Raw genomic sequence first — 13,325 nt, forward strand, 5'->3', positions numbered from 1 at the left:
AAACTTTGTGATATCGGACCACAAGTGGGACACTCGTCATCCGTAATATCCCGTTGAAGAATATCCTCCCACATTGACATGTAACGGGGCGGGGTGCGTGTGTAGTAGTAAGGAGAAACTTGTATATAAAGGAGATTGTGCCTTTCATGGATTTTGCTTTAATGAGAAAGGATTCGAATTTGGTCAAGGGTCATGTAGCCCCCTCCCGTACTTGCGGAGCAAGGGCCCAGTGCAGGAGCTGGTGGTAATGGTGTCTCTCCGATTCCTGTAGATTGTACTCCCTTTTACAGCTTTCAAAGGTGAGGGGATCATAGTTATGGAAGAGATGTGTTAAGGCCAGACAACCCCCCTCCGGCCATGCATCGAATGGTCCTGACTGTAGTCCCGGAGGGAATGCGGGGTTAAAATGTAAGGGCGTAAAGGGGGAGGGAAAGCAGGTCCATCTCTCATCACCCGACACCCAGTCCCATACCAGAAGTGTTGTACGTGTAGGAGTGCTTATATAAGTGTTTTTGGGCCTAGCACACTTGGGGCGCCATATTAAGTCCCATATAGTGCGACCGGTCACACTACGGTTCATGTGTAGCCAATGCTTATCGGATTCATGTTTCGTCCATTCCACAAGCACTCGCAGTTGAGCGGCCTTATAGTATAAATGAATATCGGGGAGGATGGTATGTTTTTTATGTAATTCTAATTTAACAAACCTTATTTACATTTAAGAAAAGGGTGGGAGCTATCATGTGAGAAGATTCAATGTAATAAAAATATTATATATATATATATATATATATGTTTCACATAAAATAACATCTAATTTAAAAATAGATAACCAAAATATACTCCATACTAAAGTAACCAAATAACAACCCAACATATAAAAAACTAGAAGCAATAGTACACAAATTAATGTCAAGATTTTGTTTTTCCAAAATTTGAAATTTAAACTCCACAAATAAACATATCGCCTTTCTATAATCTAAGTTGAATTAAAATCACAAAAACTGTAATTGAAACATAACTAAATCATTTAATCCATAATTGAAACATAAAAATAAAATTAAACATTAACCAGCACAAATACAAAAACACCAACATTAAAAAAATCACTTTTAAACAAATAAATCACAAAAGTAAAAAACATTTAAAATATGTATTCAATAATTTATAGAAGAAGCAGCACCCACAAAAATATCAACCCCCAGAAAGTTAGCATTTGTTACAACAAATGCAATAATTACATCTCCATCTCGAAGAAACCTGCTCACATATCTCCAATAAACTACACAATCTGTTTTATAAAAAAACTTTTAAACAAATGTAACATTATATACATTTTGATAATTAGAAGCTATTTTAAATATGTATTACAAAATATTTGTTTTAAAAAAGTAGATTCTTGCACTACATTCTCAACCCTCAAACAAAACCAGCAACTCCCAAAAAATGTACATGTATGAAATAAAAAATGAACAAAACAATAAACATATCAAAACAATTACTTAAATAAAAAAAAATGTAAACTACAACATTAACACTTACTATGTTAAATGCCACAATAATTTAATGAATAGAATTTTAAACACTGATAATATTGCAAAAAACTATTCTTACAATATGCCCCTCAATATTTTTACAGTCATGATATTTTGACTACAATATTTTGGTCAGATCATATTTTGGTGCTGATGTTCAAGTACCATACTCTCTCTCACTCTCTCTCTATAGCAATACTCACCAATGATGCCATTGTGAAGCCGATCACTTCAATATAGCCATCGTCATGTCGCTGTGGTTCAAAGTCACGGTGATCCCCTGTGTTTCCCCATGGCATCGTGCCAGCACAATACCTGCAACAAAGAGACATGCAATCAATGAGTCGTGAGGAATCATATACAACAAAACCAGTGAAAGAGAAATGTTCTTAATCTCTAAAAAGAAACAGCCAAAGAAAGAATATTTTCATCAGTTGTACATACAACGAAAAAGGTGTTAACAGAGTAAAAATGCTTCATTTAGAAAACATTGAGAGACAATTTAACTATTATAATCTTCCTACCTGTAAGGATTTTTCTGACTTTGCGTTGATTTTATGGCAACAGAGAATTTTAAAGTCTTCTTTAGCTGACCTCAAATTCACAAATTCCTTTCTTATCCTACTCAGCCTTGCTAGGACTATACTCCTTTCTAGCCCTCCTGAATCCCTATTGTCTCCTTCTAAGGGGTCGATTACGATGTCGTCTGGAAGGACTCCGAATGGGATTCGATTAGTTCGACTATGATTTGGAAGACCTGTTTCTGATCGACTCGGAAACATTTCCAAACAACTGATTTCGATTTTCGGAAACCGTGCGGACTGTCCGACTCAGTTCCGAACGGCATTCGAAGTAATCGAGTCATTTGGATCAGAATCGTTGCGGTCTACGGACTGCGTTTCCGAACCAGCGATTAGAATGTAGGATACGGACATCCTTTCCGAATTGGTTGTTGCGACAAGGATCGGCTGTCGGAATCTGACTTTGGGAGCCCGTAGCAGGCCCCCCTTTACCTGGGGCCCTCTGAATGGGGCCTGTGGTGGTACCAATGGGAGCCCTCATTCTAACCATGCATAGTGGGGCAGGCACTATGGGGTGCCTGCCACAGGGTTCACGATTTTCTACACCCACCCCTTTTTTCAATGGGAGCCTGTGTAGTCGGTTGGAACACAGGCTCCCATTGAAGTCAATGGGAGTTGGACCGCACATTGTCCTGAAGCATCCTAATCGGTCAGTCGTACTCGCAGAACCGGAGTCGGTCAGAAAGCATTCCGAAACCAAATCGGTCAGAATGTTTTCCGAACGACATCGTAATCAACCCCTAAATCTTCCCCCCACCTCTCGACCCACAATACTTTTGGTTGGTTGCAGGTCACATGGTTAGGGCAGTTACACGATGTCCCCTCTTGGGTGTGCTCAATTAAAGGCGACACTCTGTGGTAACCTCAATTTTTGGGCCTAGGAAGGTTGAGCCAGTAACCGTGCGTTACAGCCTACTATTCAATCCTAGCAATATTCCTTGAAGATAAGGTGACCCAAACCAATGCCATAGTGTCTTAAAATGAGAATTGTATGCAATCTATTATGCTGACTTCATCCTGCCAGTTACTTTCCTTGCAGTTACTCAGCCACAAGCTAAATGTCTCTCTAATGTTATTTCTCTGATTATCTGTCACAGTTCTAACCCAGCATGTCTATACAGATTGAAGACCTGCATAGTCCCTGCTGCCATTTAGCAGTCCACTAACTGGACCAACTTAGTGATCTGCAACATGAGAGATACATAGGTGGCCATTTAGTGTGAATGTGTTTAATATTGTGAATTTAAGCCTTTTAAATACCTTTAATTTAAGTCTATATTTAATTTTCCAGCTTGGTGTGGAGATGTCATTATCTGCGTTTTGCTATAATATATGTGGACAGAGCCTTTTCTGATTGGCTCTGTAGATCTCATAGGGATATTGGTGGATCTACAAATGGATGTCTGTTCTGGAATCCTCTCACCCATGTGTAACGGGCTAGGGACTTTGACCTGAGTAATTCACATTTGATCCCACATTTCTCATCTGGGTGGACCTAACAAGAGATCTAGGTGAAGAGTATTTCACAGCTGCCTCTTAGACAATCATCTGAATGGACCTCATGAAGGAATTAAATCTATTGCTAATCACATTTCTCATTTAGGGATCTGTGGACTGGGTATTTTCCAAATGCCTCACAATTTTCATCTGGGTGCACTTAGCTAAGCATGTCACTTCTTAATAGTTCCCACTGTCTCCCTTCTCAAAAAGTGGAGAACACATGGACCTGTAGCATGCTTTTGGATTTGGGATCATATGGCCTCTCTACAGCCTATCATCTCCCATGTGAATGGACCTCATTAGAAAGAGCTTTATCTATTCCCATCATGTCTCTTCATTTCTGTGTAAGTCTCATTGGTCCATCATTTCTCTAAGATGGACTTGACTAAAGGCATTCATCCTGTTGAGAGTTCCAGTGTTCTCATCTGTGTTCTCATCTGCATAGACCCTTGTTCTTCATACCTAACTATGGCCCAAAAACTTTGCTACTCATATACTGTGAATATTAAGCAGCATGAGCAAATATTTGACTTCAAAGAGCTCACCAAGGTATGTCTGAAGTCATAACTATACAAAACAGAAATCTGTGGCATTATGACACCTAGCCACAGTACCTAATTGTTATCTTCAGAGCACTGCTCTTGACCTCACAGTCAACATCTAACCATCCCATATAGAACGTGACCCACCCATGTACCTACCAATCTTACAAGAAAAAGTGGCTATAATGGTATCCCTTATACCTTTCTTTAAGACCAGCATGCCTTGCCTGAAAGCCACGTTTGTTGTTACACTCTTGGTGCACAAATCTCACTCTGGCATATGAAAGTCAGCTCTCCTCACATAAAATACTCAACCCAAGATTTCCAGCCATATATTTAAGCTTCAACGTGCAATCCATCAGTTAAGGCAACAGTAATAGGTAACAGAAACAATGATGGTGTTCATATCTCTCTCTACATTGATTATTGTCAAGTCTATGGAGAGTACATAGTTTAAAGGACAATTGTGAAGGTGTAATGAAAAGATGGTTATTAAATGGAGGGGCAAATTATGACAGAGATGGTGACTCAGGACAGGGCACACAGAAGACTGTGGCCAGGATTTACAAAGGTTTTGCATCAGGTTTGTGTTACTCTGTGAATGCAAAGCCGTCACAAAATCTTTCTGAGGATTTACAAACCAACGCACAGCTTTGAGTTACTTAGCGTCATGAGGGCATTGCATGGGTGATAATTGGATGTCCCCATGCAACCACCCATGCACTCAGATCAAAACCTATCTACTAATATTAGTTGGCAGGGTTTTGCACCAAAAATAATGCTGCTGGAAAGCAGGTGCTAAAAGGAGATGTTTTCCTTTTTTTCCTGACTTTGCTTGGGTACTGCACTGTACAGCACACATACAAAGTAGGAAAAGTTTTAAAACTTGTTTACTCACAGTATTTGTTTACTGGAAGGGTTCCCATCCAGTACAAAACCTATGATGGACTCATGCACACACCCTTGTACTATGGCGCAAAGGTGTGTGTGTGTGGCTCTCAATGGCAAATTTCAGCACCAGTGTAGGGAGAGGGAAAGTGAGTGCTGTATCTCTGTAGATTTGGCGCTCTCCTGCTCTCTCGATGTTACGCAATGCAGTGCAGTACCTTTGGGTGCTGCCATGTGTTGCGCACCTCCTTTATAAATCTGGGCCTGCAAGTAACACAAAGGCAATGAGAAAAAATGTTTAAGGCAAATAAACAAAGGCAGAGAGCTAGGCAACCCATGGATTGAAGAAAGGCTAAATTCTGACCGCCTCGCATTCTAAAAAAAACCTTCAAAAGCATCTACGCAGCCTTGCATTCCAGATTTCAGAATGTACCTCCCTGATTAGTACTCATCAGACTATCCTCCACTCTACATTCTGCCACTTTTTTTTAATAAGTAAAGCGTTTCTCTGCCTTTCGGCTACGTTTGTGATACAAAAATACCCTAAAACATGAATAAATAAATTGAGGGAAAGGGTTGTAGAGCAGGCAAATTGGAATAGCACAACATCAATGTTTTTGATACACTGGAACAAGGTAATGGAGAATTCAAGTAGTTCAGTGAACAGAAAGGTACAAGGATCAATTCTGGCAGGTACTCTAATTTCGAGAATACGTTTAATGAACATGAAAGTGAAAAAAGGTAAGTAGCCGTTACAAAAAGTGTTTGATAATTTCCCTCTCTATCAAAGATATATAAAAACTGATTTGGCAATGAGGTTATCAATCACAAAAGATAGAAATAAATCATACATAGAGACAAAAAAGGTACAATCAATCATTCAAGTGCTGCGGAAAGGGGTGTGTTACCTCTTGAAAGGAAGAGACCAGTGACAAAGTTTACTAATGATTAGCAGTCTAGGAAAACAGTGATAAAATCCTGTGAAGGGCAGAAGAGACTAGACATCCTTGAGCAAACCATCAAAGCAAAGGCAACATATCTTTAGAAATAACAGAGAGCAAAACACACTATGCGTATGTCTCTTACCTGGGGATATTTAGAAATACTATACACTGGAACTTCATCTCTTGGATTTTGGGGGTGAGGTCTGTGCCATCGCACTGCAATATAAACATATTTTAATCGGAGAGGAAGTTTTGAAATATATTGATATATCTCTAGGATGGTCAATTTCTAGTGCTTTAAATAGAGGTCATACTGATGGCTGATAGGTGATAACCATGGAAACATAAAAACAACAGAACTGCGGGTTTTGTTATCACTATATTAACAAAGAAGAGCATCTATTAATAGGACCCAAGAGTCACAGCAGGTAAAAACATTCTCTCATGGGCAACCCTCCTTTTCTAGCAGATATTAAAGCCTTTTTCTTAAACGTATTTAGGCAATTTTAACCACTGTGTCCACAAAAGGACTTTAAATCTTTGAAGGGGTTCTAATTGTCTCTTGGCTGTGTATCTGCTCACATATGATCTCTGTCCCCATCCCCAATATATAAAAGAGATCAGAGCTAATTCTCGTTGTCTATCACACATGCAGCTCTTACCACAACTTTGACGTGCTTTGATAAATCTCTGGAACTTCGCTGCAGGAAGTCGGAGAATGCGGCCTGTAAATACATATGGAGAGAGGGCAGAGAAGAAGCTAATGTGAGAACACAGTTTTGCTTACCCATTGGGTCAGTCAACATGGTACGGTGCCCCTCCATCAACTCTATGACTTTAGTCACCTTAAGTTGTTTTTAAGCAGATATATAACTAAATACATTAACATGGCATGGAGAAACTTCCACCCAGCCCTCATTGCAATATCCAGACCTTAAAAGATGCTTGTTTTCACTTTGTTCCTTACAGACAATATGGTATTATTACATGGGGCTTTATTGCATCTGTAGGTCCACTCACACTGCTAACCTAAGCATACTGCTGTTTATAGGGAAGACAGCTACTCTGAGTACAATATTGTAGAAGGACGAGGTTCATAAATAGACATTATCCAACCATTTAGCTAACTAATGCGTAATCAGTTACTAATCTGTACATCAATCTCTCTGATCCTCAATTTCTCTTACCTCTGGAATCTTCTCACCTCCTATCTCTTAATCCATAATATTGTTGATTTATTAAAATCTAACTCTATGCGTAAATATGTACCAGTTGTACTTCGCGACAACAGCATCTCCACCTGTCCCCTTCAACATCACTCAGTCATATACCCAAGTGAACTGCCACAGCCAGAATCTTTTTAGCATTTTCCAAGACATCTTCCTCTTTCCACACCTCCAGATCCACACCAACCCAAAGACCACCCTCAGAGGCACCCTGATCTACCGACCCCCGGGACCGCGCACACGATTCAGCGAGGACATCGCCGACTTCGTCAGCCCGCACGCTCTCCCCTCCGCCGACTACATCCTCCTGGGGGACCTCAACTTCCACCTGGAGAACAACAACGACCGCAACACCATCACCCTGCTCGACAACCTCGACAACCTCGGACTCAAGCAACTAGTGACCACCCCCACCCACCTCGCCGGACACACACTCGACGCCGTCTTCTCATCCAGCAAAGACGTCACCTTCAGCCACGCAACAGGACTCCACTGGACGGACCACAGCTGCGTCCACTTCACCTTCAGAAGAACGACGATCCACCACCTCCAGCAACAGGTTGCTCGAAGAAGCTGGAACAAGATCACAGCCGACCAGCTCACCGCCTCCCTGAGCCAGCACCCGCCCGCCAACTCAGCGAACCCCAGCCAGGCCGCCGACAACCTCACGAAGTGGATCAGCAACTGCGCGGACGAACTCGCCCCTCTGAGGACCCCGCCCAGCAGATCCTGCAGCAGAAAAACACCATGGTTCACCGACGAACTCAAGTGCTCCAAGAAGAACTGTCGAGCCCTCGAGAAAGCCTGGAGAAGGGAACCAACGACGGACAACATGGCCACCCTCAAGCTCGCCACCCGGAGACACCACCAACTGATCCGCGCCACCAAGAAAAATGCATACAAGGACCGGCTGGACAACAACGCACACAACTGCAAGGAACTCTTCAACATCGTGAAAGAGCTCTCCAACCCCAACGCCGGAAACAACGACATCACCCCGTCGCAAGACCTCTGCAACTCCCTCGCGTCCTACTTCCACAACAAGATCACGGACATACACAACAGCTTCAACAACCAACCAACGCAAGCCACAACCGCAACGACGCCACCATCCACCACCCTCCGCACCTGGACCCCGATCAGCACCGAAGACACCATCCGCACCATGAACTCCATCCATTCCGGATCTCCGACTGACCCCTGCCCTCACCACGTCTTCAACAAGGCCGACGCTGTCCTCGCACCCCACCTGCGGGACATCATCAACACCTCCTTCGACTCCGCCACCTTCCCCGAGAGCTGGAAGCACGCCGAACTCAGCGCTCTCCTCAAGAAACCCACAGCAGACCCCACCGACCTCAAGAACTACCGTCCCATCTCGCTCCTCCCGTTCCCGGCCAAAGTCATCGAGAAGACCGTCAACAAGCAGCTGGCCGCCTTCCTCGAGACGAATGGATCCCTCGACCCCTCACAGTCCGGCTTCCGAGCGAACCACAGCACCGAGACCGCCCTCATCGCCGCCACCGACGACCTTCGAACTCTGATGGACAACGGAGAAACAGCGGCCCTCATCCTCCTGGACCTCTCCGCGGCTTTCGACACTGTCTGCCACCGCACCCTAGTACAGCGCCTCAGCAACATCGGAATCCAGGAGAAGGCACTGGAATGGATCACCTCCTTCCTCGACGGAAGAACACAAAGAGTCCGCCTACCACCGTACAAGTCAGAGGCCACCAAAGTCATCTGCGGCGTACCCCAAGGATCCTCGCTGAGCCCAACCCTCTTCAACGTCTACATGAGCCCCCTCGCGGCCATCGCACGCCAACACAACCTGAACATCATCTCCTACGCCGACGACACCCAGCTGATCCTCTCCCTGACCAACGACCCCGCCACCGCCAGAGCCAACCTGCACGAAGGGATGAGAGACGTAGCCGAATGGATGACGACCAGCCGCCTGAAACTGAACTCAGACAAGACGGAGGTCCTCATCCTGGGCTCCACGCCCTCCGCCTGGGACGACTCCTGGTGGCCCCCCGCCCTGGGCACCGCACCCACACCGACGGACCACGCACGCAACCTGGGATTCATCCTGGACTCCTCCCTCTCCATGACCAGACAAGTCAACGCCGTCTCCTCGTCATGCTTCAACATCCTGCGCATGCTACGTAAGATCTTCCGGTGGATCCCCACCGAGACGAGGAAGACGGTCACCCAAGCCCTCGTCACCAGCCGACTGGACTACGGCAACGCCCTCTACGCCGGAACCACTGCCAAACTCCAGAAGAGACTCCAGCGGATCCAGAACGCCTCGGCGAGACTCATCCTCGACATCCCCCGACGCAGCCACATCTCCGGACACCTGAGAGATCTACACTGGCTCCCGGTCAACAAGAGAATCACCTTCCGGCTCCTCACCCACGCGCACAAAGCCCTACACGACCAAGGCCCGAGCTACCTCAACAACCGGATCAACTTCTACACTCCCAAGCGCCTCCTCAGATCAACCAACCACGCCCTCGCCGCCGTCCCCCGCATCCGAAGAGCGACAACAGGAGGAAGATCCTTCTCCTACCTGGCCGCCAAGACCTGGAACTCACTTCCGACCAATCTGCGCCTGACCCAAGACCACCTCTCCTTCAGGAAGAAGCTCAAGACCTGGCTGTTCGAGCAGTAGCGGCACCCCCCCCCCCTCCCAGCGCCTTGAGACCCTACGGGTGAGTAGTGCGCTTTACAAATGACCTGATTGATTGATTGATTGGTTTCCACTGCACTTGTGGTAAAATTGACTCACCCCTGCATAGAACATTTTGTTTCGAAACCGGCTGTTGAATTTCTCTGGGTTGGCTTCTGCAATGAGAAGTAAAAGGCAGGCATGAAATGGCAGAAGGTCAGAAGGAGCTACCAGGGAGACTCTCTTCTTCTCAGCGACAAAGGGCTCAAAACAAAAACAGGACAAGGAAGCATGTGTGTTGTTTGAAACATGTACGTTCCAGAGTTTGCAAATCTGATTTGTCTGAAGGAAGAGCTCTGCTGATGTCACATTTTTTACCAAGGTTAATTTATTTCACACCATTAGACATGGTGGGCCAGATTCACAGAGCTAACTTAAGACAAAATCCTAAACTTACTACTTTTGGTATTCACAGAAGTTAGGATTTTATCTTAAGTGTGTCTTAAGACAGACTTAAGACACAATCCTAACTTAAGTCTGTCATAAGTCTGTCCTAAGTCTGTCTTAAGTTTGTCTTAAGACAAAATCCTAATTTCTGTGAATACCAAAAGTAGTAAGTTTAGGATTTTGTCTTAAGTTAGTTCTGTGAATCGGGCCCAAGAGTCTTTGAACACCTGTATTTTGTGTATAACTGTTCAAGAGGTAAGTGGCTTGTTCCTAACTTTTAAAACCTGTTCTATTGCATTTGATCAGTTGCTAATAATAGCATAATGTTATAGCAATGGGAGTGTGTGCAGAATTATGGTGAGTGCACCAATATATTTGTAAAGGTCCTCAGTAAGAATTACTCTGCAGCATGAAATCACCCTTCTGCTGAGCTGATTCTTCGCTTCGCTTTGGAGCAAATCGACATCACTCTGGGTGCAATTTCCAAATTGTCATGTAGGTTTGCAACTGCTCAATACATCTAAAAAGACATTATTGGTTAATAGAAGCTTCATAAAAGGATACATGGATTCACTCTTTTTTAGGCCCAGTACATGACTTGTCATGTGGGCTTTGTGGTTAAGACTGTGTTGTATATGGTCCAGAAAGTTGCCATGCGGGGATCTGCGATTCGTACGCCCCAGGACAGTGATTTCTGGTCTACTGACAATGGTTAAAAGAATCCTTTAAGTTAAATTCTGCACTTTGATCTATTTAAGGCTTGGTTCTATAGTGAAAGTGACTCTGAGCCAGCCTAGGATGTAGGCAGCACAAACTTGAGAGAAAGAAAAAAGCCACTAACACATTGATTGATAGAAAAAAGCCAACAAAATAGGCTTCTGTTAAATGTGCTGAGTCATAAACAGTGCATGAGTAATCTAGAAATGGTTTTCATTGGCATCTCTAAGAAGCCCTTATTGTGCTTTCTGCTTTCCCTTTAGGCAAGAAAATATGACTATATATATGGAACCTTGCAATATTATGTATATATATATATAAATAAATTCACGGAAAAAAACACAGGTTTCAAACACGTTATAGTTAGAAATTAGCATTTAAAAAATCTTAGCAATTCACTGAAAAAACCAATAGGTTTCAAGGACGTTATAGTTAGTTGGAGATTTCACTTGTATAAAACCATAGAAATTCGGCCGTTATAGTTAGTAGACATAACTATAACTCGCGCCCCCGCAATGCACTGCTGATGACGTCACATATTACATCACTGATGACATCACTGATGACATCTCAAATTACAGCACTGATGACATCATCCAGTGAATGTATGTTTCTATAAAGTATAAAAATATGTTTTATATATATATATGCCAAGATGTATTGAAGTATGAGTGGGTGTATGGGTCTCTGAATGGATGATTTAGTAGGTGTGTGACTGACTGTATAAGTGAGTGATTAAATGTGTCTTACTGAATGCATGGGTTACAGACTAAACTCTGTGAATGTCTTTATTAGTCTGATAGTGTGAAAGCGGCTGCATAGCTTGGTGAGTAGCTAAATGAGTTTTGGTTATTTATTGGTTGTCTGAGTATCTGTATGGGTGTCTTGAGTGTCTTTGTATGTGTGACTCTGTGCTTAGATATGTGAGTGGTTGTTTCACTGGGTGTATAGGTTCAAGAGTGCATAAGGGAACACCTGTATGGGTGGATGAGTGTGGGTATGGGTGTGTTGGTGAGTACATGGATATCTCAGTGGTGCATGTGTGAGTAACTACATATGTTTTAAAGCAGTATATGTGAGTGTTGGAGTATATAAATGAGTATATGTGAGAGTGAGTGATTGCAAGAGTATCTGTATGGATGAGTGTGTGTTTCTATGAGAGATTGTTCAAGAGAGTAAGTATGTGTTAGTATCTGTATAAATAAGTGTGGTGGTGTGTGTATATCTGTATAAGCCAGGACATGGGTGTGTGATAGTTTCTTTGCATGACTGACCAGGTGTATGAGTAACTCTTTGGGTGAGTGGCAGTGTGCGAGTGTCTATATGGGTTTATGAGTGGATATATCAGTGGCTGTATAGATGAATGACTGTGTGGATGAGTGACTGTATGGGTTAGCGGGTAGATGTGTGTGTAGATGTGTGAATCACTGAGCAGGTATGTACTAACTGCTATTGGTCTCTCTATGGTTTCGATATTGGTGGTCCGTATTTTAGAGTGGGCGTATGAAAGGTTTTAATTAGGTCATGAGGAGGTGCATTAGATGGTCACGTGGATGATGTCATCAGTGATGTCATTTGAGATGTCATCAGTGATGTCACTGAGCATGTCATGAGTGATGTAATATGTGACGTCATCAGCAGTGCATTGCGGGGGCGCAAGTTATAGTTAGGTCTACTAACTATAACGGACGAATTTCTATGGTTTTATACGAGTGAAATCTCCAACTAACTATAACGTCCCTGAAATCTAGGTTTTTTTCAGTGAATTTCAAAGGTTTTTTAAATGCTAATTTTTAACTATGCCTACAAAGGTAGGACATGTGAAGAAAGAGGAAGAAAAGCACAAAAAGAAGCAAGACAAATGCAGAAAGAGGCAACAGAAGTCCAGAAAGACGAAGAAAAGTGCAGGAAGAAGAAGAAATGTGCAGAAAGAACCAACAGAGGAGCAGAAAGAGGCCTTGTTGCAAAATAATCCTTTGCCCACAACTTTTTCACACGGGTACTGGTGGTAACTGACTCTGACTAACCAGGCCTAGAACCAGTGCTATGCTAAAAGACACTTAGAATACAGTGAAAACACCTACATACACTAGGGAACACTATGCGTTGGGGTACCCCTGTGATTAGCATGACCTCCTCTGTAAGGCCCTAGTACATAATAGGACAGGGGGATTAAAACTACCTCTAAGTCAGAGGTGCAGAAATATGCTACTTTAACTGGTTGTTGTGTGGTGGAGAAAGGGTGCTGGGCGTCCAACCATCGCTCAGGAA

The 13,325-nt window shown here is 43.4% G+C and overlaps 1 protein-coding gene across 4 annotated transcripts in view; it reads right to left on the minus strand.

The window, feature by feature from the left end:
• The window catches only part of DGKI (diacylglycerol kinase iota), a 679,239-nt gene that overhangs the window by 407,048 nt on the left and 258,866 nt on the right, over positions 1–13,325 (minus strand). For all 4 annotated transcript variants that reach the window (XM_078671815.1, XM_078671812.1, XM_078671824.1 and 1 more), the window contains exons 16-19: positions 10,011–10,066; positions 6,653–6,715; positions 6,133–6,206; positions 1,739–1,850 (exon numbers count right to left, since the gene is read on the minus strand). In XM_078671815.1, the coding sequence (XP_078527941.1) occupies positions 1,739–1,850; positions 6,133–6,206; positions 6,653–6,715; positions 10,011–10,066 (305 nt within the window). The remainder of the gene's footprint in view (positions 1–1,738; positions 1,851–6,132; positions 6,207–6,652; positions 6,716–10,010; positions 10,067–13,325) is intronic.

The sequence above is a fragment of the Lissotriton helveticus genome, chromosome 1_1, assembly GCF_964261635.1.
Source record: "Lissotriton helveticus chromosome 1_1, aLisHel1.1, whole genome shotgun sequence".
In the NCBI taxonomy this organism is placed as follows: Eukaryota; Metazoa; Chordata; class Amphibia; order Caudata; family Salamandridae; genus Lissotriton; species Lissotriton helveticus.